This window comes from Neomonachus schauinslandi, chromosome 8, assembly GCF_002201575.2.
Source record: "Neomonachus schauinslandi chromosome 8, ASM220157v2, whole genome shotgun sequence".
NCBI lineage: Eukaryota > Metazoa > Chordata > Mammalia > Carnivora > Phocidae > Neomonachus > Neomonachus schauinslandi.
Window position 1 is genome coordinate 106,656,354 of NC_058410.1, and position 24,346 is coordinate 106,680,699.

General features: G+C 39.2%; 1 protein-coding gene across 4 annotated transcripts in view; it reads right to left on the reverse strand.

The window, feature by feature from the left end:
- Positions 1-24,346, reverse strand: part of POLH (DNA polymerase eta) — a 35,202-nt gene that overhangs the window by 3,637 nt on the left and 7,219 nt on the right. For 2 of the 4 annotated variants that reach the window (XM_021692001.1, XM_021692003.2), the window contains exons 3-9: positions 24,181-24,315; positions 21,127-21,344; positions 6,958-7,127; positions 5,585-5,688; positions 3,480-3,599; positions 2,790-2,913; positions 2,205-2,270 (exon numbers count right to left, since the gene is read on the reverse strand). In XM_021692001.1, the coding sequence (XP_021547676.1) occupies positions 2,205-2,270; positions 2,790-2,913; positions 3,480-3,599; positions 5,585-5,688; positions 6,958-7,127; positions 21,127-21,344; positions 24,181-24,315 (937 nt within the window). Of the gene's footprint in view, positions 1-2,204; positions 2,271-2,789; positions 2,914-3,479; positions 3,600-5,584; positions 5,689-6,957; positions 7,128-16,648; positions 16,699-21,126; positions 21,345-24,180; positions 24,316-24,346 lie in introns of those variants that run through there. The other 2 variants (XM_021692002.2, XM_021692004.1) reach the window with 2 other exon arrangements.

A 24,346-nucleotide genomic window follows, 5' to 3' on the forward strand; every position in this document is an offset into this window, starting at 1 on the left:
TCCCTACTGTGTTGCATTAGATACAAAGTGGGAGGAAAAGCCCCACTTTAAGGCTTTTAAAGCCTTATGAAGCCTTATAAAGATAAATGAGGACAGAGCGACACCTAGTGAGCAAAGGCAAGTAGGCCCATAACAACTGCGATCCTCTCCCTCTTTATGTGGCCCACCAAAGAACAAACATTCACCACCACCAATTCAGCTAACAAGGGGCAAACAGGTAGTTGTGGATGATTTCTGACAGTGTACAGTTGACTTGTAGGACCCCTAGATGCGGAAACACGAGAGAACATACCAAACAATACCATCAGGAAAGTGAAAAAACCCTCAGAATGGGAGAAAATATTTGCAAATGATTTGTCTGACAAGGGACTTACACCCAGAATATAGAGAGAACTCTAAAAACTCAGTGATGAAGACACAAATAAACCACTTCAAAAATGGGCAAAGGATCTTGACAAATTTCTTCAAAGAATATAAGAAAATGGCCAATAAGCACCTGAAAACCATATCCACTAGTATGCTAAAATAAGAAAAAGGCAGTAACAAGGACATAGTGAAATTAAACCCTTTTTACATTGCTGGGAATGTAACATAGTACCGCAACAGTCTGGTAGTTCTTCCAAATGCTAAATATAGTTACCATGTGAACCAGCAATTCTAATCCTAGGCATATACCCAAGAGAAAGGAAACATGTCTATACAAATATCTGTACATGGATGTTCACAGCAACACTGTTCATAATAGCCAAAAAGTGGAAACAACTCAAATATCATTCACTGATGAATGGATAAACAAACTATGGCATATCCATACAAGAGAATATTATTCATTCATAAAAGGAAAAAAGATACTGATACGTGTTACAATATGAGTGAGTCTTGAAACTATTATGTTAACCAAAAGATCTGAAGCCAGCCAAAAGGCCACATATTGCCTTAGTCCACGTACACGGAATGTCCAGAATAGTAAGTCTATGAAGACAAAGCACACTAGCAGTTGCCTAGAACGGGGTAACTGCTAATGGGTATAGGATTTCTTTTCTGGGTGATGAAAATGTTCTTGATTGTGGAATGGTTGAAACAATTCTGGAATATACTAAGTTCAAACTACTAGCTGTATACTGTAAATGGGTGAATTTTATGGTATGTAAAATATATACTAATAAAGCTATTTTTTAAAGATTTTTTTAAAAATTTACTTATTTGAGAGAGAGAACGAGAGAGATGGAGAGGAGAAGGGGCTCGATCCCAGGACCCCAGGATCATGACCTGAGCCGAACGCAGATGCTTAACTGAATGAGCCACCCAGGCACCCCAATAAAGCTTTTTTTTTTTTTTTAAGGAAAGGATAAACTAATCATCAGATGTCAAATCTTTGACTTCATACTCTATCTCTAAAACTGCCAGTAATTTTCTGTCACTTGGACTATATTTAAGTTGCAATAATTTACAGTCTAATCCCTGAATGCCCTTTTTAATGGCTCTGTATTCTGATGAAGATCCACCAGATCTTCATCAGATTGCAGGGGCGGTTAGATAAGAAATATACAAAAGAGTAGAGGCAAATAGTAATGAGGGGGATGAGGTAGTCATATGTTCACAGTTCTAGGCTTTCAAAGATCATGTTGAGGTTTTTTGTTTTGTTTTTTTTAAAGATTTATTTATTTATTTAACAGAGAGAGCACAAGCAGGCAGAGCGGCAGACAGAGGGAGAGGGAGAAGCAGGCTCTCTGCCGAGCAGGGAGCCGGATGCGGGGCTCGATCCCAGACCCTGGGATCATGACCTGAGCCAAAGGCAGCCACTTAACCGACTGAGCCACCCAGGTGCCCCGATCATGTTCAGTTTTATGGGAGTTCTATGGAAGAAGATAAAAGATTTCTCAAAATTTCCCAGTCTAGGGGCGCCTGGGTGGCTCAGTCGTTACGCGTCTGCCTTCAGCTCAGGTCATGATCCCAGGGTCCTGGGATCGAGCCCCACATCAGGCTCCCTGCTCCGCGGGAAGCCTGCTTCTTCCTCTCGCACTCCCCTTGCTTGTGTTCCCTCTCTCGCTGTGTCTCTGTCAAATTAAAAAATATATATATTAAAAAAAAATTTCCTAATCTGGTATCTTTTTGTATCTTTGTCTCTACTCCTCTTTCAGGTAATTAACAACTGGTAATTAAATCCCAAAGCTCACCCCAAGAATAAAGAAAGAAAATCTTACATCATTTCGGTCCTTGGTTAGTCTCTCCTCTAGTTCATGGGCTAATTGCAAAAGCCACCATTGGACCTAAAAAAGTGTTGAGACTTTAATCTTTCATTTAAAAATTCTAGGTTTGTTATAGTACTAGATGGAGGATTTGTTCAGTTCTCCCACAGATATAAGTGTACAATAAAATCTCCCCCATAACCAAGGGATCACCAGATTATAGAAATTTTCTGACCTGCTCTAGCTCAAGATTTTCATTTTCTTTTCTGGCTGGCATGCCATCAGGTGAACTTCAGGCATGTTTCAGCTCTGAGAAAAAAGGACACACACAAACTTGGGGCATAATATCCCAGGCCTTCCAAGTTACCACCTACTCAAAAACTGAGTAATTCCATTTCGAACTTCAGTTAGTTCCATTTTATTTCTTTTTGGGTGGAAAAAATAATAAACCAAGCTCCATTTTCAACACACACAAAAAAAGACCTTCATACTTCACAACCGAAAGGTCCCATCTAACTTATTAAACTTTCTGCAGTTATCAAAACCTACCCACTAACCCCTGTAAAAGAGGCAATGTTCTCGTCAAGAATGCCTGCCTACCTGTTCGCAAGTAGCCAGGGCCGTCTTTCCTGGGAAGTTCTTGCCACAGCCAATGGTTTTAGGTAGTTTCCTGGGTTTAACTGGATCATGTTCAATCCCACGGCACATGGCATATAGCCAAGATCTAATAAAAGCAGCAAAAAAACTTTAAGGTGGAAGCAAACGCTTATTTTTGTTAAAATAAAATACCTGCATTGCGCTACCCTTTTATCTCCTTCATGGAAAAGGAAAAATGTGTCCAAAATTAAGTATACTTCACCTCTGACAGAATCCCTGCCCTTCCCAAAGAATTCTAGTGCAATATATTGCCAAGGAGAGGAACACTTGGTTATGCTTTTTAAAGTCGAGTCATCATTTGTATTTTTGGAAAAGTGCCAAGCAAACCACTGATTCATATCCCCAAGTTTTTTGGTACTTACTTACAAAGATTTTAAGGGAATTATCAGCATTTTAGCACACAAAAATGATGTATATACCCAAGCCTATCAACCTATATAGATAAATGAAAAACTACTCTAGACTGACCGGCCACAGTGATTTAATATTTTAAGGCAAAAGGACCAATGATATTACCTCGAGGAACAAACGTTAACTTAAAGAAAGGTCTCAATTTTACTGGATGCTTTTGTCCATATTTGAATTTAGCATCTCCATAAAGGTTATGAGTGAAAAGTATTAGGAATCACTTACCCATTCTTCTCCCCAAAATGACTCTGAAGCTGGGATTCAGTGAACTGAGTCAGTTCACCCATGTATTCCACCCCCAGGATTTCAATGACAGAGGCACCTAGCTTTCCTCCAAGATTACGGCTAACAAAAGAGATAAAGAATTTGTAGGTCACATCATAAATATCTGCTTAGCAGCAGACATAAGAAGTTTTGCTTGTGTAAATAGCTCTCCAGAGGATTCAGGGAAAATGAGAGCATATATTGGTCAGTCCTGTAAACTATTAATTTTCTAGTATAAGACTGAATGATTCTGGAAATTCAAATACTCTGGGAGTTAGGGCCTGGGAAGATTAACAATAGCATAAACAAAAGGTTAAAGTCATTGATTAGGGGCGCCTGGGTGGCTCAGTCGTTAAGCGGCTGCCTTCGGCTCGGGTCATGATCCCGGGGTCCTGGGATCCAGCCCCGCATCGGGCTCCCTGCTCGGCGGGAAGCCTGCTTCTCCCTCTCCCACTCCCCCAGCTTGTGTTCCCTCTCTCTCTGCAAATAAATAAATAAAATCTTTTTAAAAAATAAAATAAATAACAAATTATTTTATAAGCAGGGATGCCTGGGTGGCTCAGTTGGTTAAGCGTCTGCCTTCAGCTCAGGTCATGATCCCAGGGTCCTGGGATCGAGTCCCACATCGGGCTCCGTGCTCGGCGGGAAGCCTGCTTCTCCCTCTCCCACTCCCCCTGCTTGTGTTCCCTCTCTCACTGTGTCTCTGTCAAATAAATAAATAAAAATAAATCTTAAAAAAAAAAATAAAGTCATTGATTAGTTTTCAAGTCAACTGTATATAAAACTTTCAATTGTACCGGATCTACTGTCCCATTGAGGGATTAAAATTCGAACCCCAGGGGCACTGGGTGGCTCAGCCAGTTAAGCGTCTGCCTTTGGCTCAGGTCCTGATCCCAGAGTCCTGGGATCAAGCCCGGAGTTGGGCTCTCTGCTCAGTGGGGAGGCCTGCTTCTCCCTCTGCCTGCCGCTCCCCCTGCTTGTGCTCTCTCTCTTTCTGTCAAATAAATAAAATCTTAAAAAAAAAAAACAAGAATATAATAATAATTCTTAAGCTTGGCCCTTGAGGCTTCCTTTAATCTGTCATCAACCTACCTTTTCAGTCCTATTTCTAGCACATATCTTCTCCATTTTGGTCCAGTTAAACTAGTTTATGTCCCAGCTCACTGAAAATACCTTATACTTTTCCCCCCTTTGTGTTCAAAACATTACTGAAATCAGAATTGCTCATCAATTCTCACCTGACAAAACAAAATCTCATGTCTTTTTCATAAATCCTCAGATTTCTCTTCTATGAACTCTGATAACTACCCGTACAACTCATTTAGCAACTACTCATGTACAGTCTTTTTTTTCAAGATTTTATTTATTTGACAGTAATAGAGCCAGAGAGTACAAGCCGGGGGAGGGGGGACTGGCAGAGGGAGAGGGAGAAGCAGCCCCCCCACCAGCTGAGCAGGGAGCCCCATGTGGGCTAGATGTGGGGCTGGAATCATTCATGACCTGAGCCGAAGGCAGACGCTTAACCAACTGAGCCACCCAGGCGCCTCACTCATGTACAGTCTTGATAGCACTTTCACTGTTGCTTTCAACTGTTACATCTTGTCCCTTCCACGATATTATACACCCTTGCCAAGGACCCACATTGGTATGCACAGCCTAGTTATTCATTTTATTTGGCTTTTTCTCTCATACCTAGTTTGGGAGCAGTTCAGCAGCCCTGAACACCTTGATATCATATTAGAAGAAAAATAGGAAGTAAAATCTCTATTTGTTTTGTTATTTAGTAACAGACATGAATAAAAAGGCTAGAGGGAAATTAAATATACAGCTAAAAACCAGTTCATTTTTAAAATTCAGGATTAAGTAACTTCCACAGATAATACAGAATTGAAGGTTCATTAGGAAAAAAAGTCTCTGTGTTTTTCAAAATCTCCTGTGTTATCTCCCTTCTACTTTCCTGGCTACCTACTTTTCCTGGCTCCAGTCTTTCATAAGGAACAGAAAAAACCAGAGAGTGCCCTCACAAAGTATATGAGTGAAACTGAAGGTACTCCCTGAATACTTACATTTTGCTAATAGGCATTTGGCTGAAGAGCTGTGGGACTGACCCATGTGAGACCAGGGTCTGGTGGTTGGGCTTGTTTAGTCCACAGGCCAGTTTTGCCAGGACCTGGAGTATGGAAGGCATAAAAACTTCATTACTGACAACCTCACCCCCACAGAGAGTTGGTGAATATTAACACACACAAACAAACACAGGCACAGCTTAAGGGCTGTAACTAATGGTTTCCACATTAAAACCAAAAACAAAACCAGAAACTCAAGATCTCTAAAACTTGGTATCCCACAACATCCTCAGTGGAAACTATGACCCATTATCAGCATCCTCATTATTCTTTCCACATCTTCTATTCTCAGTTTTCCTTTAGTTATTTTTTCCATCCCCATCTATTCCTTAAGGTTCTCCCACTTCAAGAGGGTAAAAAGCCTAGAGAAGCTGCAGAAGAAACTTCTATAAGATGCATTTCTTAGCATGTCCATATAAAAATGCTGAAACCAACCTGTTTTACCCTACTCCATTTATTTATATTTCTTGATTAATGGTTAGTCCATTTTGAGTCCTGGATTTAACACAGTTTACCATAATTTAGGTTTCTGTGATACGAGATTGGACTCAAAACCATCCTCCAATAGCAAACATCTTATGCTAGAAACGAGACTTCAAAATTAAAAAAAAAAAAAACAAAAACTTAAATCCTTGAGAACTCTTTTGAAAGAATAAGGTGCTTCAGTGGTATCATTTCACAAATTATAATTGGTAGGAAAAGTATAAAATGATCCTTTAAATTCACTGGAGAGATTCTCTGGAACTTCTACTAGGCAATATTTAGTCTCATTTAAATTACTACAGTGGGACTTTGGTTTCCCCTCCCTTCACCCAATCAGAAAAATATTCTAAAACTCTGTGGGATAGTTTGGCAATTGGAGGAAGGGGGAAAAGGCAGTAACCAGGAATAATCAGCCACTGCCCAATTATTGAGCCTAGTCAGAAGGGGACGAAGATCCCAGACCCTCACTGTACTTTAATAAGAAAACCAGTTATTCTGCCCCTGGATTATTGACAATTGTCCGTATTCCCTAAATCAAAATAGTGGTCCAAATTAACAAAATTTTATTATTCCATCTTTCTTATTCCTCATTAGAAAGGAGGGAATAGGCAAAAGCCTAAAATACTCAGGCAATACCACAAAGATAGTGAGATAATACTAGGATATTCAGCAAGTGAAAAGAAATAGGTTTGTATATAAAATTCAAAGATTAACATTAACCTCCTTTCTATAGATAGTCCAGTCATTAAGGAAATATTTTGGATACAACTATATAGATAAGCATTTTCTGCAGATTTTTCAGATTGCTTCTTAGGAAAGTACATGTTCACCTTATTGTGTGAAATTCCAGCTGAACACTGAAAGCCCGTCTCCTTCTCTATGGCTGCTCTCATTTCCTCCACAATCACAGCTCCAACAGTGAGCTGCAGGTCTGGAGAGGTGGTGTTATCAATCTGAAGAGACTCAAGCCATTGAAATAAGCCTCGTTTTCGCGTCTCCTCTGAAAAAATTGAAAGGTTGTATTTAGACATTTTTTTAAAGTCAGGATTTGGTGTTATCTAATACAGAAATGCTTCCTTTTCACAGTACTTTAGATATGTACGTTTTCTTTTTTTTTTTTTAAGATTTTATTTATTTATTTGACAGAGAGATAGAAGAGCACAAGCAGAGGGAATGGCAGAGGGAGAAGGAGAAGCAGGCTCTGCACTGAGCAGGGAGCCTGATGCGGGACTCGATCCCAGGACCCTGGGATCACGACCTGAGCCGAAGGCAGACGCTTAACATCTGAGCCACCCAGGCGCCCCGTTTTGTTTTTTTTTTTTTCCTTTTTATTTAAGAGAGAGAGACAGAGAGTGGGGAGAGGGAGACACAGAGGAAGAAGCAGTCTCCCCACTGAGCATGGAGGCAGATGTGGGACTCAATCCCAGGACCCCAAGATCACGACCTAAGCCAAAGTCAGACACAACCAACTGAGCCATCCAGGTGCCCTGATTTGTACATTTTCAGACACAAAAAAAATGGCAGTTGCTTAGACTTCTAGGTACTCAGAAGAGAGATCCATTTCTCCTTCCTATCAATTCTAGCAGCCTTAGCTTCAGCATAGGCTGAAACTTATAATATGCAACAAATATTTTATATATTGTCTTTCCTGATCGATGATTTTAAAGTACATCTGTTTTCTCTCTCTGGTTCTCGGGAACTTTCTTCCTCCAACTTTCCCTTGTAACTCCCCCCACCCACAAGAATTCTGTTATTCAATTAGAAAATATTCAGAATTAACTCACGCTTCAAAATAAATGTATTTATATATTTTTAGAGACTGGGTCTCCTGGTGAGTAGCTAAAATTCTGGTGAGACACTAGTTTTACTCTTTTTTTTTTTTTAAGACTTTATTTATTTATTTGACAGAGACAGCGAGAGAGGGAACACAAGCAGGGGGAGTGGGAGAGGGAAAAGCAGGCTTCCCGCTGAGCAGGGAGCCTGATGCAGGGCTCAATCCCAGGACCCTGGGATCATGACCCCAGTGGAAGGCAGACACTTAATGACTGAGCCACCCAGGTGCCCCTAGTTTTATTCTCCTGACAAGCTATTGAAATTAGATATAGCTTTGGACTCAGGGCCTTGAAAATATCTTACTATCCAATTTAGAACTAGTCAGTTTTGAAAAAGCCTAAAAAATGATTATAAAGCAAGGGAGGTAGGTATATAGAAAATCTAGACATGTTGGTTTAAAGAGACAGTAATGAGGTATGAACAAGGCAAGAAAATACACCAAATTATTTTGGAGAGGTACAGTGAGGATTCCCATACAAAGAAGAGGAAGATGAGCACATAGAAGTATTTTCCAACTCTAGACGAGTGCTGCTTCTCTCCTTTGCTGGCTTATCTTCTTCCTCTAACACTCTAGCAGATACTGAGCAACATTCTCTTATCTGCATATATGCTTTTTTCTCTTGGTGAACTGGTACTGGCTTACATTTCAGTTTGCTTATGCTGAGTACACACAAATCTTAATCTCTATTCTCAAACTCTTAAATTCTAATCCCTTATCTCTACCTCCCCACAGAATACCTCTTCTTGAATTTTTCATTATAGTTTCAAACTATAGTTCACTATGCTTTCTAAACATAACGAAAATCAATCTTTATTATGTTCCTTCTCAAATATTCTCTTTCCCAAACAACTCCCTCTTTCTTTCTTTCTTTTTTTTTTTTTTTTAAGTAGGCTCCACGCCGAGCATGGAGCCCAACACAGGGCTTGAACTCAGAACCCTGAGATCAAGACCTGAGCTGAGATCAAGAGTTGGATGCTTAACCAACTAAGCCACCTAGGTGCCCCACAACTCCCTATTTCTAGTAAAGGTTTGAAATTCAAATAATATTGGCTTCCTTTCTCTCATTCCCATTTAGTCAACAAAACCCACTTCAAAGTATTTCATATATCCATTGCAACCCACCCTATTTTGTTCAGCTTTTCTTCATTCCTGCCCAGACCACCTTAACTCCTAAACTACCCTCTCTCTGAATGCATTTTACATAATGCCCATGAATGAAATATTCTCAAATACCAATGTCATCCATCTTATCCCCCGTTCAAAACTGATGTTAGGGCGCCTGGGTGGCTCAGTGGTTAAGTGTCTGCCTTCAGCTCAGGTCATGATCCCAGGGTCCTGGGATCGAGTCCTGCATTGGGCTCCTTGCTTGGCAGGGAGCCTGCTTCTCCCTCTCCCTCTGCCTGACGCTCCCCACTGCTTGTGCTCTAATAAATAAAATCTTAAAAAAGTAAAACTGGTGTTAGCTCTCTCACACCTGTAGAATAAAGTACCAACTCTATAAACTGGCATTGAAGACCATCTGGCCTTTTCAATTCATGTTCCACTAATCTCAAATTTGTTATATCCTTACAATTTCCTGAACATATGATGTCTCAACTTTAAGACATCACTTATTCTATTTCCCTGCTCTTATTTAACTCTGATCTCCCCTTTGCTTAAATAAATATTATTTATACTTTAGGGCTTATTCAAGCCTCATCTATCATGTGGTCTTCTCCAACTAGTCTAGCTAACTTTGGGGCGCTCCCATTGAAGTCCTTTAGCTCTTATCTGTAACACGTACAGCGTAATTGTTAAAAGAATATTCTGTAGTCAGTGTTCAAATATTGACTTTACCACTATGTGACTTTGAACAAGTTCCATAATTCTCTAAGTTTCAGTTTCATGGTCTATGACAGGAGCTTGAGTACTGTATCTCATTCAATTATTGTGAGGAATTATATATATAATGTGTGTGTATGTGCATGTGTGTGTGTGTGTGTGTATATATTCTTATATAAAGCTCCTTAGCACAATGCCTTGCATATATTAACAACAGTAAATATAACACCCTTCTTTTCTTTTATTTTTTTTTTAAAGATTTTATTTATTTGACAGAGAGAGACACAGCGAGAGAGGGAACACAAGCAGGGGGAGTGGGAGAGGGAGAAGCAGGCTTCCCGCCGAGCAGGGAGCCCAACGTGGGGCTCGATCCCAGGACCCTGGGATCATGACGTGAGCCGAAGGCAGACGCTTAGCGACTGAGCCACCCAGGCGCCCCAACACCCTTCTTTTATTTTTTTTTTTTTTAAGATTTTATTTATTTATTTGAGAGAGAGAATGAGAGAGAGCACATGAGAGGGGGGAGGGTCAGAGGGAGAAGCAGACTCCCTGCCGAGCAGGGAGCCTGATGTGGGACTCGATCCCGGGACTCCAGGATCATGACCTGAGCCGAAGGCAGTCGCTCAACCAACTGAGCCACCCAGGTGCCCAACACCCTTCTTTTAAAGCCACTTATTATTTATTAGGTTTGGGAAACAAAAAAACATGAATTTATTGAAATTGTGGGGTTTGGGGGGCATTTTTCCCAACTACTAGAGCTAAATTTTCTCTGCTTTAGATTTCTTCATTATTGCTTTCCCAAATTAAGTAATGTTACAATCCTGCTACTCTATATCCAGGTCAGTTGAACAGGTCCACAAAAGATAAGCAGCATTTCTTTGTTTCCTTCTCTAGTTGATAAGAAGAATCTATACTATTTTGGTTTTTCTCTGATACACCGAAGGGGACTAGAGGGAGAAGATTCCGGCAGTTTGGGGTGTAAAATGCCCAATAGAAGTGAGAGACTTCCCTTTTCATATTGAATTATCTGAGTAGCTTTGTGGAAACCAACGGACCAAAAAATGTGATAATCTATTTGTGTACTTTCTATTCTGTACCATGGATCTGTCTCATCTTATACCAATACTACACTGCCCTAGTTACTGTAAATTTATAGTTAAATCATTTTTTTTTTAAGTAGGCACCACACCCAGCGTGGAGCCCAACATGGGGCTTGAACTTGACCCTGAGATCAAGACCTGAGCTGAGATCAGGAGTTGGACACTTAACCGACTGAGCCACCCAGGTGCCCCATAAATTTACAATTAAATCTTAAAACCAGATAGTGTTTAAATCTTCTTAGTTCTTTTTCAAAGTTGTTTGGCTATCCCACATCTTTTGCATTTCCATACAAATTTTCAAGTCAGTTTGGTAAATTCTACAAAATCCTGCTGAGTCTAGATGGGAATGCAATGAATCTTAGGTCAATCTGGGGCAACTTGAGCTCTAATAACATTTAGTCTTTTGATCCATAAGCATGGTATGGCTCTCCATTTATTTCATCTTTTTTAATTTCTCAGGAATGTTTCAGTTTTTGTTTTTTGGTGGTTTTTTTTGAGAAAGAGAGAGAATGAAAGAGAACACAAGTGAGGTGAGGGGTAGAGGGCAAGGTAGACATCCCGCTGAGCAGGGAGCCTGAAGCGGGGCTCAATCCTGGGACTCCAGGATCATGACCTGAGCTGAAGGCAGCCGCTTAACTGACTGAGCCACCAGGCGACCTTGTTTTATAGTTTTTACGGAACCAGTTTTTCATATATGTATGTGTATATATATATATAAATATATTTCACATATATTTCTCTAATAAGTTCATGATTGTAATGCTATTGCAAATAATATGTCTTTTTAAATTTCAATTTCCCATTTTAAATTTTAGTGTGTAGAAATGCTATTGATTTTTGCATACTGACTTCGTCCCCTACAACCTTGCTAATCTAACTTACTGCATTTTTTGGCGGGGGGCAGGGGGCAAGGGTAGATTCCTTAGGATTTTCTACAAACATCATCATTTCACCTGCCAACAATGTTTACTTCTTCCTTCACATCTGAATATCTTTTATTTCCCCTTCTGTTCTGATTGCAGTCTTGTACCTCCAGTACAATGATGAACAGAACTGGCATAAGAGAGAGCATTGATGAGTTGTGCCAAAACTTTGGGGTTAAACTGATAAACCTCTAGCTATAGTCCACAATTCCAGGTACCATAACTACAAAAGAGAAGTTACTGTACTGGTAATATGTGTGCCCTCCTCTATGCTATGAGCTGATTAGTGTCTTCCAAGCTACCTCTCGTTGGCAGAATTTGGTCCCCATTTTTTTTGCTGGCTGTCAGCAGAGGGCAACTCTCAAGAGCCTAGCCATGGGGGCCTTCTCCAAAGGCCCTCTCAGAATATGGCAGCTTACTTCTTCAAAGCCAACAGGGGGTCCGGTCCCTCCAACCCCCCCCAACTCTCATCTTTAACAATGATTTATAATTTCTTATACAACTACACAACTGCTTCATGTCCTAGGCATTTAGAAGATGCTCATTGGGGCGCCTGGGTGGCTCAGTCATTAAGCGTCTGCCTTCGGCTCAGGTCATGATCCCGGAGTCCTGGGATCGAGCCCCGCATCGGGCTCCCTGCTCGGCGGGAAGCCTGCTTCTCCCTCTCCCACTCCCCCTGCTTGTGTTCCCTCTCTCGCTGTTGTCTCTCTCTGTCAAATAAATAAATAAAATCTTTAAAAAAAAAAAAAAGATGATGCTCATTATATGCTTAGAAAGAAATAAATTAAGAGCAAAGGGAGGAGATAACTAAGGAGTTCCTTAGCTGATACAAACTACTTACAAAATGGCCCTGAAAGGAAAGTTTTCACTCTGGCAGTTTTTGAGTATTATTTTTAAGTAATCCTACCACTTAAAGCTTTCCACACACATAACTATTTCAGAAACAGAAAATAAGCTGCAAACACAGTATAGCTGATCAGGATTGCCAGGTTTGTATTAAGAGGCAGGAGAGCAAAGTTGAACAGAAACTTCAGGATCAAAACATCACAAATACCTGGCTTCCTTACAGGTTTGAAATATGTCACATCCATGAAAAATAATTTCTGGAAGATTATACACACTTAGATCAGCTAATTTGTTATTGGTTTTTTTGGTTGTACACATTGAAGACCCAGGAATATAATATGAAATATCATACACCATTTACTAGGCATTGCACTGTTTGAACACTATCAATAAAAAGATGGTTTACTCCATCTGGAAACTTAATACTTAAACTGGACACACTAAAGCAATAGTTACATAAGACATACAGAAATAAGACTTCTTTATAAACCTCTGCATTTTTTAATAAAAATGTACATAGGTAAAAAAAATCAATGTAGAAGAAAGAGGAGCATGTCCATTTGAGTTGAGGTAACATTTGCCAACAGTGAAGGTATGTACCATAATCTTTGCCACAGAGCTCTTTGACAATGAGTTGCAGCCGAAAATACCAATGTAATGTGTAGTAACAGTTCTTATTCTGAGGTATGTGGTTTTCAGAGGGTCTGTGAATCTCCTGAAAACTGCCCACAAAACTGTCTAATGTGTAGATATGTGTTTTTCTGAGGCAAGCAAGGGTTCATAGTTTTCAAAAATTTTCAAAAGGGGATACAGCCCTCAAAAAACCCTTAAAGAACCAATGATTTTAAAGCATTATAAAACCAATTCCAAGTGTTTTAAAGCATTAGACACACAGTAAAATGTAGTACACAAGACTAAGACCAAAGAAAAACCTTCTTTATTCCTTTTTTTTTAATTTGAGATAGAACATGCAAAAGAGAGAGCACAAGTTGGGGTGCAGAGGGAGAGGGAGAAGCAGGCTCCCTGCTGAGCAGGGAGCCCGATGTGGGGCTCAATCCCAGGATCCTGAGATCATGACCTGAGCTGAAGGCAGACGCTTTTTTTTTCCAGATTTTATTTATTTACAAGAGAGAGCACACACACATGAGCAAGGGGGAGGGGCAGAAGCATAGGGATCCTTCTGGGACCCTGGGATCATGACCTGAGCTGAAGCCAGACGCTTAACCAACTGAGCCACCCAGGCGCCCCTGATCATTACACTTCTGACTCTGGTCCCAGACTAATAAAAGAAAATCATGACATATTTCATCACCAAATGTTTATGTATTATAACTGCCTCCTTTAAGTGGCACTTTTTTTTTTTTTTAAGATTTTATTTATTTGCAAGAGAGAATGAGAGACAGAGAGCATGAAAGGGAGGAGGAGGGTCAGAGGAAGAAGAAGACTCCCTGCTGAGCAGGGAGCCTGATGTGGGACTCGATCCCGGGACTCCAGGATCATGACCTGAGCCGAAGGCAGTCGCTTAACCAACTGAGCCACCCAGGTGCCCTGTTTTTTTTTTTCTTTAAGATTTTACTTATTTGACAGAGAGAGACACAGCGAAAGAGGAACACAAGCAGGGCAGTGAGAGAGGGAGAAGCAGGCTCTCTGCTGAACAAGCAGCCCCATGCAGGGCTCAAGCCCAGGACCCTAGGATCATGACCTGAGCTGAAGGCAGACTCCCTATCAACTGAGCCACCCAGGTGCCCCTAAGTGGCACATTTTTATTGTCCACTGTATTTTCCTGAAAGAACTGAAGGATTTGCAGCCTCCAGCTTGATAAACTCCGCTATATCAGGATCAGAGAATAAAATAATTCCTCAATTGTCTTTCTCAGAAGCTTCCCTGGGCAGTTCTACTACTACCCTTCAACACATTAAAGGCATATCATACAACTGTTCAATGGCAAAAGGATACTTTACATCTTACATCTTATTTTAAAACATGGAACCCATGGGAAATTTACCACTTTAACTAGAAGTAAGCTAAACTCTCTCTGAGCTTTTTCTAGACAAATCTTCATTGTTTCTACAAGTAATAACAGATTGCCTTAAGGTTCCCCCCCATACGAAGTTAACTTGCTACAGGTTGGTATCCAGATAGTTTCCTTTTGGTTAATAGCCAGCATGCAAAACTTTTTTACTGAAAAAGCACTTCTGAATAAGAACAATGTTACAAAATAATAGCTCTAAAAGTACATGTTACAAATGAAGAGGAGATACACTGTTTTGAAGACAGCCTTTATGAAAAGTACTAGAAAATGTCTAGGAAAAACTGTAGATACCCTGTTAAAAAGCCTCTAACTGCCAAGTTCTTTGCTCTGAGAGATCCAGCTGAATTCCAGTTTCATAATATTTGATTAAAAAAATTTAAGGCCCGGGGTGCCTGGGTGGCTCAGATGGCTAGGTGTCTGTCTTTGGCTCAGGTCATGATCCCAGGGTCCTGGGATTGAGCCCCACATTGGGCTTCTGGCTCAGTGGGGAGCCCGCTTCTCCCTCTCCCTCTGCCTCTCCCCCTGCTTATGCTCTATCTCTGTGTCTCAAATGAATCAGTAAAAAAATCTTTAAAAAAAAATTTAAGACCCAGATTCTCTTAGATCTGGTATCTAGAACTATTATAAACTAGTAATACCACAAAAGCAAAATTTTTGTTGCCCTAATTTTAAGAAAATATTTTTAACCATCAAGTACACTTACTAAAAGCATTTTCATGCAGATTACAGGATACCTTGTTTTATTGTGCCTTGCTTCAATGTGCTTTTATAAACTGAAGATTTGTGTCAACCCTGCATGAAGTAAATCTATTGGCACCATTTTCCCAATAGCATTTGCTCACTTTGTATCTCTATGTTACATTTTGGTAATCCTCACAATATCTCAAGCCTTTTCATTATTGTTATATTTGTTATGGTGATCTGTGATCAGTGATTACAACTTGCTGAAAGCTCAGGTGGTTAGCATTTTTTAGCACAAAGTTTTTTTAAAATTAAGGTATGTACTTTTAAAGACGTAACACTATGGTGCCTGGATGGCTCAGTCGGTTAAGCGTCCAACTCTTGATCTCAGGGTCATAAGCTCAAGCCCTGTGTTGGGCTCCACATTGGGCGTGAAGCCTACTTATAAACAAACAAATAAATAAATAACACTATTGTACACTTAATAAGACTACAGTGTAGTATAAACATAACTTCTATATGCACTAGGAAACCAAAAAATTAACCTGATTAACTTTACTGAGATATTTCCTTTATTGTGGATTGTTGGTAACCAAACCTGAAATATCTCTGAGGTATGCCTATATATCACAAGTTTTTATCAGGTAGGTAAAGTAAAGATGAACTTATAAAAAAAAAAAAATCACTTATCATTCCCCTACACATCAATAACCAAGCATAAAATAAAATAGAAAAAAGTTAAAAAATAGCAATAAAAAAATTAAAGCATCTAGGAACTAACACAACACATGAATGCATTAGACCTTTGTAAAAAAAAAAAAAAGTAAAGCTTTAATAAATATATAATAATTGGACACTCACATAAGGAATTTTGATCCCCATTTCACACCCTATAGACACATACACAATGGATCGTAAATCTAAATGTGAAAAGCAAAACAATAAAGCTTCTAAAAAAAGACAGCAGAATTGCTTCGTAACCTTGAGGTAGGTAAGTACTTCTTAAATAGCACATAAAAAATGCTATCCATAAAGAAAAAAAAAAGATACATGGACCAAATTAAAATTAAGAACCTCTGTTCATCAGAAGCCACCAGTAAGAGAATGAGAAACAAGGCAATGACCAGAAGATATTTGCAATACGTATATTAATAAAGGATTCATTTCCAGACTATACAAAGAAGTCCTACAGATGAATGAGACAAGATAATCCAACAACAAAAAATGGGCAAAAGATTTAAATAGGTACTTAATGAAAGAAGATATCAAAATGAATAAACTTACAAAAGGTGCTCAACTTCATTAAGACCAGCGACAAACAAACTAAAACCAGTGACATCACTACACACCCATCAAAATGGCTAAAATGCAAAAGAGGAAAAAAGCAAGTGCTGAAAAGGATGTGAAACAACTGGAACTTTTATATATGCTACTAGTGGGATTATAAATTGGTACAACCATTTTGGAAAACTGGCAGTACCTACTAAAGCTGACTATAAGCAAACTAAAACTGGTTTTAGGAAATCTTACAACTGAACACTTCTAATCATATACCCAAGAGAAATGCATACATTTGTTCACCAAAGATATTTATAAGAATGTTCATAGCAGCACTATTCTTAGTAGCCCCAAATTGGAAACAACCCAAATATCCAACAGCAGTAGGAATGATAATTTGTGGTATATTCATGTAATGCAATACTACACAGTAATGAGAATAAACAAACTCAACTATATACAACAGAATGGATGAATCTCACAAAGACAGTGTTGACCAAATGAAGCCAGACTTAAATATACACTGAATGATTTCAATTTTATAAAGTTCAAAAATAAGCTAAATAGAAATCAGGACAGTGGTTACTGTAGAATGGGAAGAGGAATGGATAGTGACTGGAAATGTAGGCAGGTGTTCCTTCTAAGGTTCTGGTTTTGTTTTTTGATTTGGGTGGTTCTTAAAAAGGGGGGTTTACTTTGTGAAAATTACTTATGGACTACAATTGCGATTTGTACACTTTATGTGTATTATATCAAATAAAGGTGTAGATGAGAAAGAGAAAGGCAAATATACTGGATTACAGATCTCAGAAAAAGTAAAAATACTACAACAGCTAAAACTTTTTAGCTTAAAAAAAAAAAAACATTAAAAGGGACACAAATGAAGACCTAAAAATTGGTGATATGTTTATGGATGGCATAAATTAACATTGAGATAACTATCCTCTCTGGGGTTGCCTGGGTGGCTTAGTTGGTTGAGAGTCTGACTCTTGATCTCAACTCAGGTCTTGATATCAGGATCGTGAGTTTAAACCTCGTGCCGGGCTCCATACGGCATAGAGCCTACTTATTTAAAAAAAAGATAACTATCCTCTGTAATATATAAATTCAATGTAATCTCATCACAATTTTTTGAGGAGTTCAACTAATGTATTCTAATATGCACACTAAGCAACAAAGGCACATATATAGCTAAGACAATTTTGAACAACAAAAGCAGAGGGGAGTCCTTACCAAATATACTACAAACAGTAATAAAAAAAAGTGTGTTTCTGGAGCAGGAGCAGACAGACAAATGGGATACTACAGAAATTGACCCAGGGGCGCCTGGGTGGCTCAGTCATTAAGAGTCTGCCTTCGGCTCAGGTATGATCCTGGGGTCCTGGGATCGAGCCCCGCATTGGGCTCCCTGCTCGGTGGGAAGCCTGCTTCTCCCTCTCCCACTCCCCCTACTTGTGTTCCTTCTCTTGCTTTGTCTCTGTCAAATAAATAAATAAAATCTTAAAAAAAAAAAGAAAAAAGAAATTGACCCAGTTATATTTTATATGTGAAGTCGGGAAAGAATGAATTATTTAATAAGTAATTGTTTGGAAGACAGGCTCTATAATTGTAAGAACATTAAAAAATAAAAATAGTAAGAATAAGATTTTTATTTATAAACTCAAATAAAAAGGTGAACTCCACATAGTCAAAAAAACCTAAAAATAAATTGTAAGGCAAATAAAAGAAAGTGTAGAAAAAGGTCTTAATGAACTTCTAGTAGAAATGGATGTCTAAAACAAGATTCAAAATGCATAAACCATAAGGTGAAAAATTGATGGACTAAAAGAATTTTGTTCAACAAAGTATAGCATAAACAAAGTTTGTGGATGACAGATTTGGGAGAAGATATTTGCAATGTCAAAAATAGAAAAGGGACTAATAACTGCAATACAAAAGGAACTCCTGCAAAACAAAAAAGGCAGGAAATCCAATGATAAATTGGGTAAAGATTATAAATAAGCAATTGACAAAAGTAGAAACTCAATTAGCTAACAAGTGTATGAAGAAATGCTCAACTTCAATTGGTAAATAGAGAAATATAAATTTAAACAAACCAAAAACAAGAAATACCAAATCACAGACCTGTACCCCTGAAACAAATAATACATTTTATGTTAAAAAAAAAAAAAAATACAGGAATCAACTTGAAGGGAAGGCATTGCAAAATTCAGGCCAAATTGAGCATTGAAATTAATAATAGTAATAATGGATTGTAACCCAATGAATAAGATAAGTTGTGAGTTCATTAAATAAATCAATGGATAAAAAAACCAAACATGAAATACCACTTTATAGCCATCACACTGAAAATATTTTTAAACATTAGAAAATAGCAATTGCTGGTGAGGATATGAGGGCAACAGGAATTCTTGTGTACTTCAGGAGTAGGGTAACTGTTACAGCCATTCTGGGAAATGATTTGGCAGTATTTAGTGAAACTAAGTATGTGTATGCCTTATGACCTAACAGTCCACTCCTAAAAACATTTCTCAGAGAAACCCCTGTATCGGTCCAAAAGAGGATGAATGAGGATATTTATCATATAAACAGTAAAAAAAAAAAGAAGTAACAAATGAGTGCATCACTAGTAGACTGGTCTGTAAACATGATAGGTCCATACCATGGATTACAATTAAAAGCAATCAATTACACATAAATAGAACTACATGGGAAGATCTATAAAATCATCACTGAAGGAAAATTAAGAAAAAGAATGAGATCTACACTGTATGTTGACTATACTGGAATTAAAATTAAAAAAATAAAAAACAAGAATAAGATCTATAACACAGTACTGTCTTTTAATTAAAAAGCACAAATTTTAAAAGCACATACACAAAGCAACACTGTACAATTTGTAAAGACATACACATTTAAAAAGATACACCAAACACATCAGTGGGTGCCAGAAGCTGGGTTGGGTAGGGAGGGAGTGGGGGGAAATCACTATGAAGGGGAAAGGAAAATAAATAAAATGAGAGAGGCATTGCACAGTCCACTGATATTTTACTATACATTTTTATTTTTTTAAAGATTTTATTTATTTATTTGACAGAGACACAGTGAAAGAGGAAACACAAGTAGGGGGAGTGGGAGAGGGGGAAGCAGGCTTCCCGCAGAGCAGGGAGCCCGATGAGGGGCTCGATCCCAGGACCCTGGGATCATGACCTGAGCCGAAGGCAGACGCTTAACGACTGAGCCAGCCAGGCGCCCCTACTGTACATTTTTAAAAAACATTTTTTATTTGAGAGAGAGAGAGAGAACACACAAGCGGGGGTGGGAGGAAAGAATGGGCAGAGGGAGAGGAAAAGGCAAGCTTCCCACTGAGCAGGGAGCCCTGCATGGGGCTTGATCCCAGGACTCCGGGATTATAACCTGAGCTGAAGGCAGACACTTAACTGACTGAGCCACCCGGGCACCCCAATATTTAACTATAAATTGATCAGAAATTCTGAGTGGGGCGCCCGGGTGGCTCAGTTGGTTAAGCGACTGCCTTCGGCTCAGGTCATGGTCCTGGAGTCCCGGGATCGAGTCCCGCGTCAGGCTCCCTGCTCAGCACGGAGTCTGCTTCTCCCTCTCCCGCTCCCCCCTCTTGTGCTCTTTCTCTCACTCTCTCTCTCAAATAAATAAATAAAATCTTTAAAAAAAAAAAATTAAAAAAAAAAAAATTCTGAGTGACTCAACTCCCTATACTTGAGGTCCCCCTTAAAAAAACTTAAATGATGGGGGCGCCTGGGTGGCTCAGTGGTTAGGCGTCTGCCTTCGGCTCAGGTCATGATCCCGGGGTCCTGGGATCGAGCCCCGCATCAGGCTCCCTGCTCAGCGGGAGGCCTGCTTCTCCCTCTCCTGCTCCCCCCGCTTGTGCGCTCTCTCTTTCTGTCAAATAAATAAATAAAATCTTAAAAAAAAAAAAACTTAAATGATAAAGAAACCAAGTTACTGCATTATAAATTAACCTACAAATGACAGAAATGCTCAGTCTACTGATAACTCAAACCTGCTCTAGTTTAGGGCGCCTGGGTGGCTCAGTCGTTAAGCGTCTGCCTTCGGCTCAGGTCATGATCCCAGGGTCCTGGGATCGAGTCCCGCATCGGGCTCCCTGCTCAGCGGGAAGCCTGCTTCTCCCTCTCCCATTCCTCCTGCTTGTGTTCCCTCTCTCGCTGTGTCTCTGTCAAATAAATAAATAAAATCTTAAAAAAAGAAAAAAAAAAACCTGCTCTAGTTTATATCTAAATAGAAACTTGATTTCATACAGATTTCACAGCTTCTCAACATCCATATGCCTGGAAACATAAGAGAATTTGTATATCCTTCCACACGAGTCCTTGTGATTCATTCAGGTTGTAGTTTAAGTTTCCTTTCAATCAATCCAAGGATCAGCGTGACCAAGCAAAGCAGATTCCAAAGGCAGGAAGCAGAAGCATATGACGCTATGGAAGTACCTTTCTGATCAGTCCCTTCTGCTGTTGTAGGGCCTTGGGGCAACCCTTCAATGTAGGTGGTTGGCAACAGCTCAGCTGAGATAGGCTGACCTTGTAGCTTTTGTAGTCTCTCTCGTACAGCACTGGTCAGGTCTATATAAGCCTCATCAATGCTGCCACGTTCAATCCCAGCAAAACGAGACATTATCCCCATCACTTCCACACTGGCTTCCCGGTACCTAAAAAGTATAAGAATTATCATATGTGTAAGCAATAAATGAAGGCAACATTGAGACTGTCAGCCCCCATCCCCTTCATCTCATAATGGAATCATATAAATAAACAGTGTAAGGTCTCCTTAAAGGGAGGAATGGCTTGGCAGAAATGAGGTAACCCAAATGAAGGGGTCAATGAACAGGCAGATGGTCAGTAACAGAAGCAAAGAAAAAGAAGAACCATGGAGGCAAACATGTTTAGTGACTCTAGCACTATGAAGGTGGAAAGCATCCAGACCATAAACATGTTTTTGTGGATCTCTCCAAAGAGGAAAGAAATGCTTCAAACTTGTTCAACTACTTTTACTAAGATCACCTATTCTTTTTGTTATTTTCATATATCCACTATGTATTTTCTACTTCTACTTTTGTCTTCAAATAAGACATAATTTACAGGAAACACTGCCCTGATTCATGAACCCAAGTATCTGGTCCCTTTCTCAAGACAGTATTTCTCACTATAAATTAACAAAGTGACATATGGATTTTATACTTCAGTCAACAGTGAGTTGGATCAATATGTGAGCTGGTTCTTGCTACATATATACACACACGCACACACACACATCCAACCAACCAAGTCCAATCACTTCACTTCTGGGTATACCAACATTCAAATAATCATTTTTTTTTTTTTAAATTATTTATTTATTTATTTGAGAGAGAGAGAGAGTGAGAGAGAGAAACAGCATGGGAGGGGATAGGGTCAGAGGGAGAAGCAGGCTCCCCGCCGAGCCGGGAGCCCGATGTGGGACTCGATCCCAGAACTCCGGGATCATGACCTGAGCCGAAGGCAGTCACTCAACCAACTGAGCCACCCAGGCGCCCCAACATTCAAATAATCAAATTGAAGATAAATGCCTAGAATGTGGTGACAGCCTTCCCCAGGGGATACCAATTTCACCATAAACCTTCTATTTAAACCATAACAAGCAGCTTTTCTGGCTGTAGATAGCTAGTTTCCTATGGCAATATGTGCATATTTTCTTTGCTTTGAACCTGCTATGGAATTTAAAGTAAGTTCTTTGTTCCTGATAAATCTATCATAAAAATGGGAATATTTGCACCATTTCACAAAGACATCTATAAAAACTAGTATAATTATTGTTCTAAAACATCCTCAAAAGAATTAGAGAAATATTTGGCTTTTTTCCTTTTAATCATTATTTGTGCTGGAAAGAGGATAGTCAGACCTCAAAGGAAATAAGAGTACAAGCGTGTGCAAGAGCATGAGAACAGGATACACACACACACACACACACACACAGAGTGAGGAAAGAACACCTTATTGCAGTAGTTGGTGTTCCTTCACAGCCTCCTGGGCAAATTACTCCAAAGTATCTTAAGAATATTTGATAAAATGTATGTGTATACATTTCTGCAAATCATATTTTATAACTTGGTATCACAAGTTAATTATTAAAAAAATAATTTTAAATTGCCAGGTCTTAATAATTCTGGTCTATACACTAACTCCTAAATTTGGTAAACGGCTTTGTTCATTATTTGATGAAGATTTTTTTTTTAATTTTTATTTATTTGTCAGAGAGAGAGACAGAACACAAGCAGGGAGAGCGGCATGCAAAGGGAGAAGCAGGCTCCCTGCCAAGCAAGGAGCTCAATGTGGGACTCGATCCCAGAACCCTGGGATCATGACCTGAGCCAAAGGCAGATGCTTAACCAACTGAGCCACCCAGGTGTCCCATTTGATGAAGATTTTAAAAGGAAAATAAATGATCCAGTTTAAAGCATGCAGCTTTTCAAAATCATACTCGGAAGTCAACTATATTTCTGGGAAGTTACATTGTCTTTACCAGCATAAAATTCTATTCAATGCAGTGTAGCATATGTCCATTAGCTGAGTTAATTTTACTTTAGGATTAAGATACTAATCTTCAGTCAAATCTTGTCTTCTCTTCTGACAATAACTCCAAGGTGAAGTTGCTTATGGCACACTACCTTTAGACTTGTAATTCATAGGTGAATTCTCAAGTCTTAAGTCAAATCATGATCCCTACACACCACACTACATGGTAGAATATACTGTGAGAATGTGGCTACTGAAATCTAAAAAAAACCCTGAATCCTCAGTTTTCTATCTCCTAGCTGTGTGAACTTATATTATTTAACCTCTCTAAACTTGTTTCTTTGTGGAGGTGGGGGTGGGTAATACTGGAACCTATCTTACAATAATGTGAGATTTAAGAGATCTTGCCTATTGAGAGTTTGTACAGGCTGGCATAGGACAAATGCTCAATATATACTATTTATAAGGATTATTATAATGGCTGGAGCTTGTACTTAACCTCTAACTTAGCTATGCCCATATAGACTAATGTCCTACATTCTGGGGAGCGACAGCTCACTTCAAACACAGAGGTAATCTCCTTTGAGATTGTTCAGTTCTAGCAAGTAATTCTAGATACTGCACTATAATGTCAGTTTGACTCATCCTTCTCTGGAAGAGCTTAGTTTCAGTCAATTTAATTACTTCAAACATTTCAGACTTTTGGCCTAAGAACATGGAAATTGGTATTAAGTTTTAACTCTAACACCAATTCTTAAACAATTAAGGAACTGAAAGGGTGTTAAGGGCAGCAATTGTTACAGGCTGTAATGACTCTGCACTGTTCCTGAAACATAGTACCAAATCTATTTTCATGTCAGAGAGTAAAGCTGGCTGTGCAAAGGAACTTTGTCAGGTGTTAATTATACAAAACAAATTTGAAACATCAGTTCCTAGGCTCACAGAATATTGTTTCCAATTCTTCCATTCCCCTAAACAATCTTTTCTTCTTACTTGGTGAGGTTAGCCTTCCCACGGGACTCACGAACTTGTACCAGTAGAAGATCTGGACATAACTTCTTAGCATCATCTGCCCACATGCTTCTAGCGACCCCAAATGCACGAGCTTCATAACTCACTGCAACTATTCTAAGGTTAGGAAAAAAAAAAGAGAAACAGA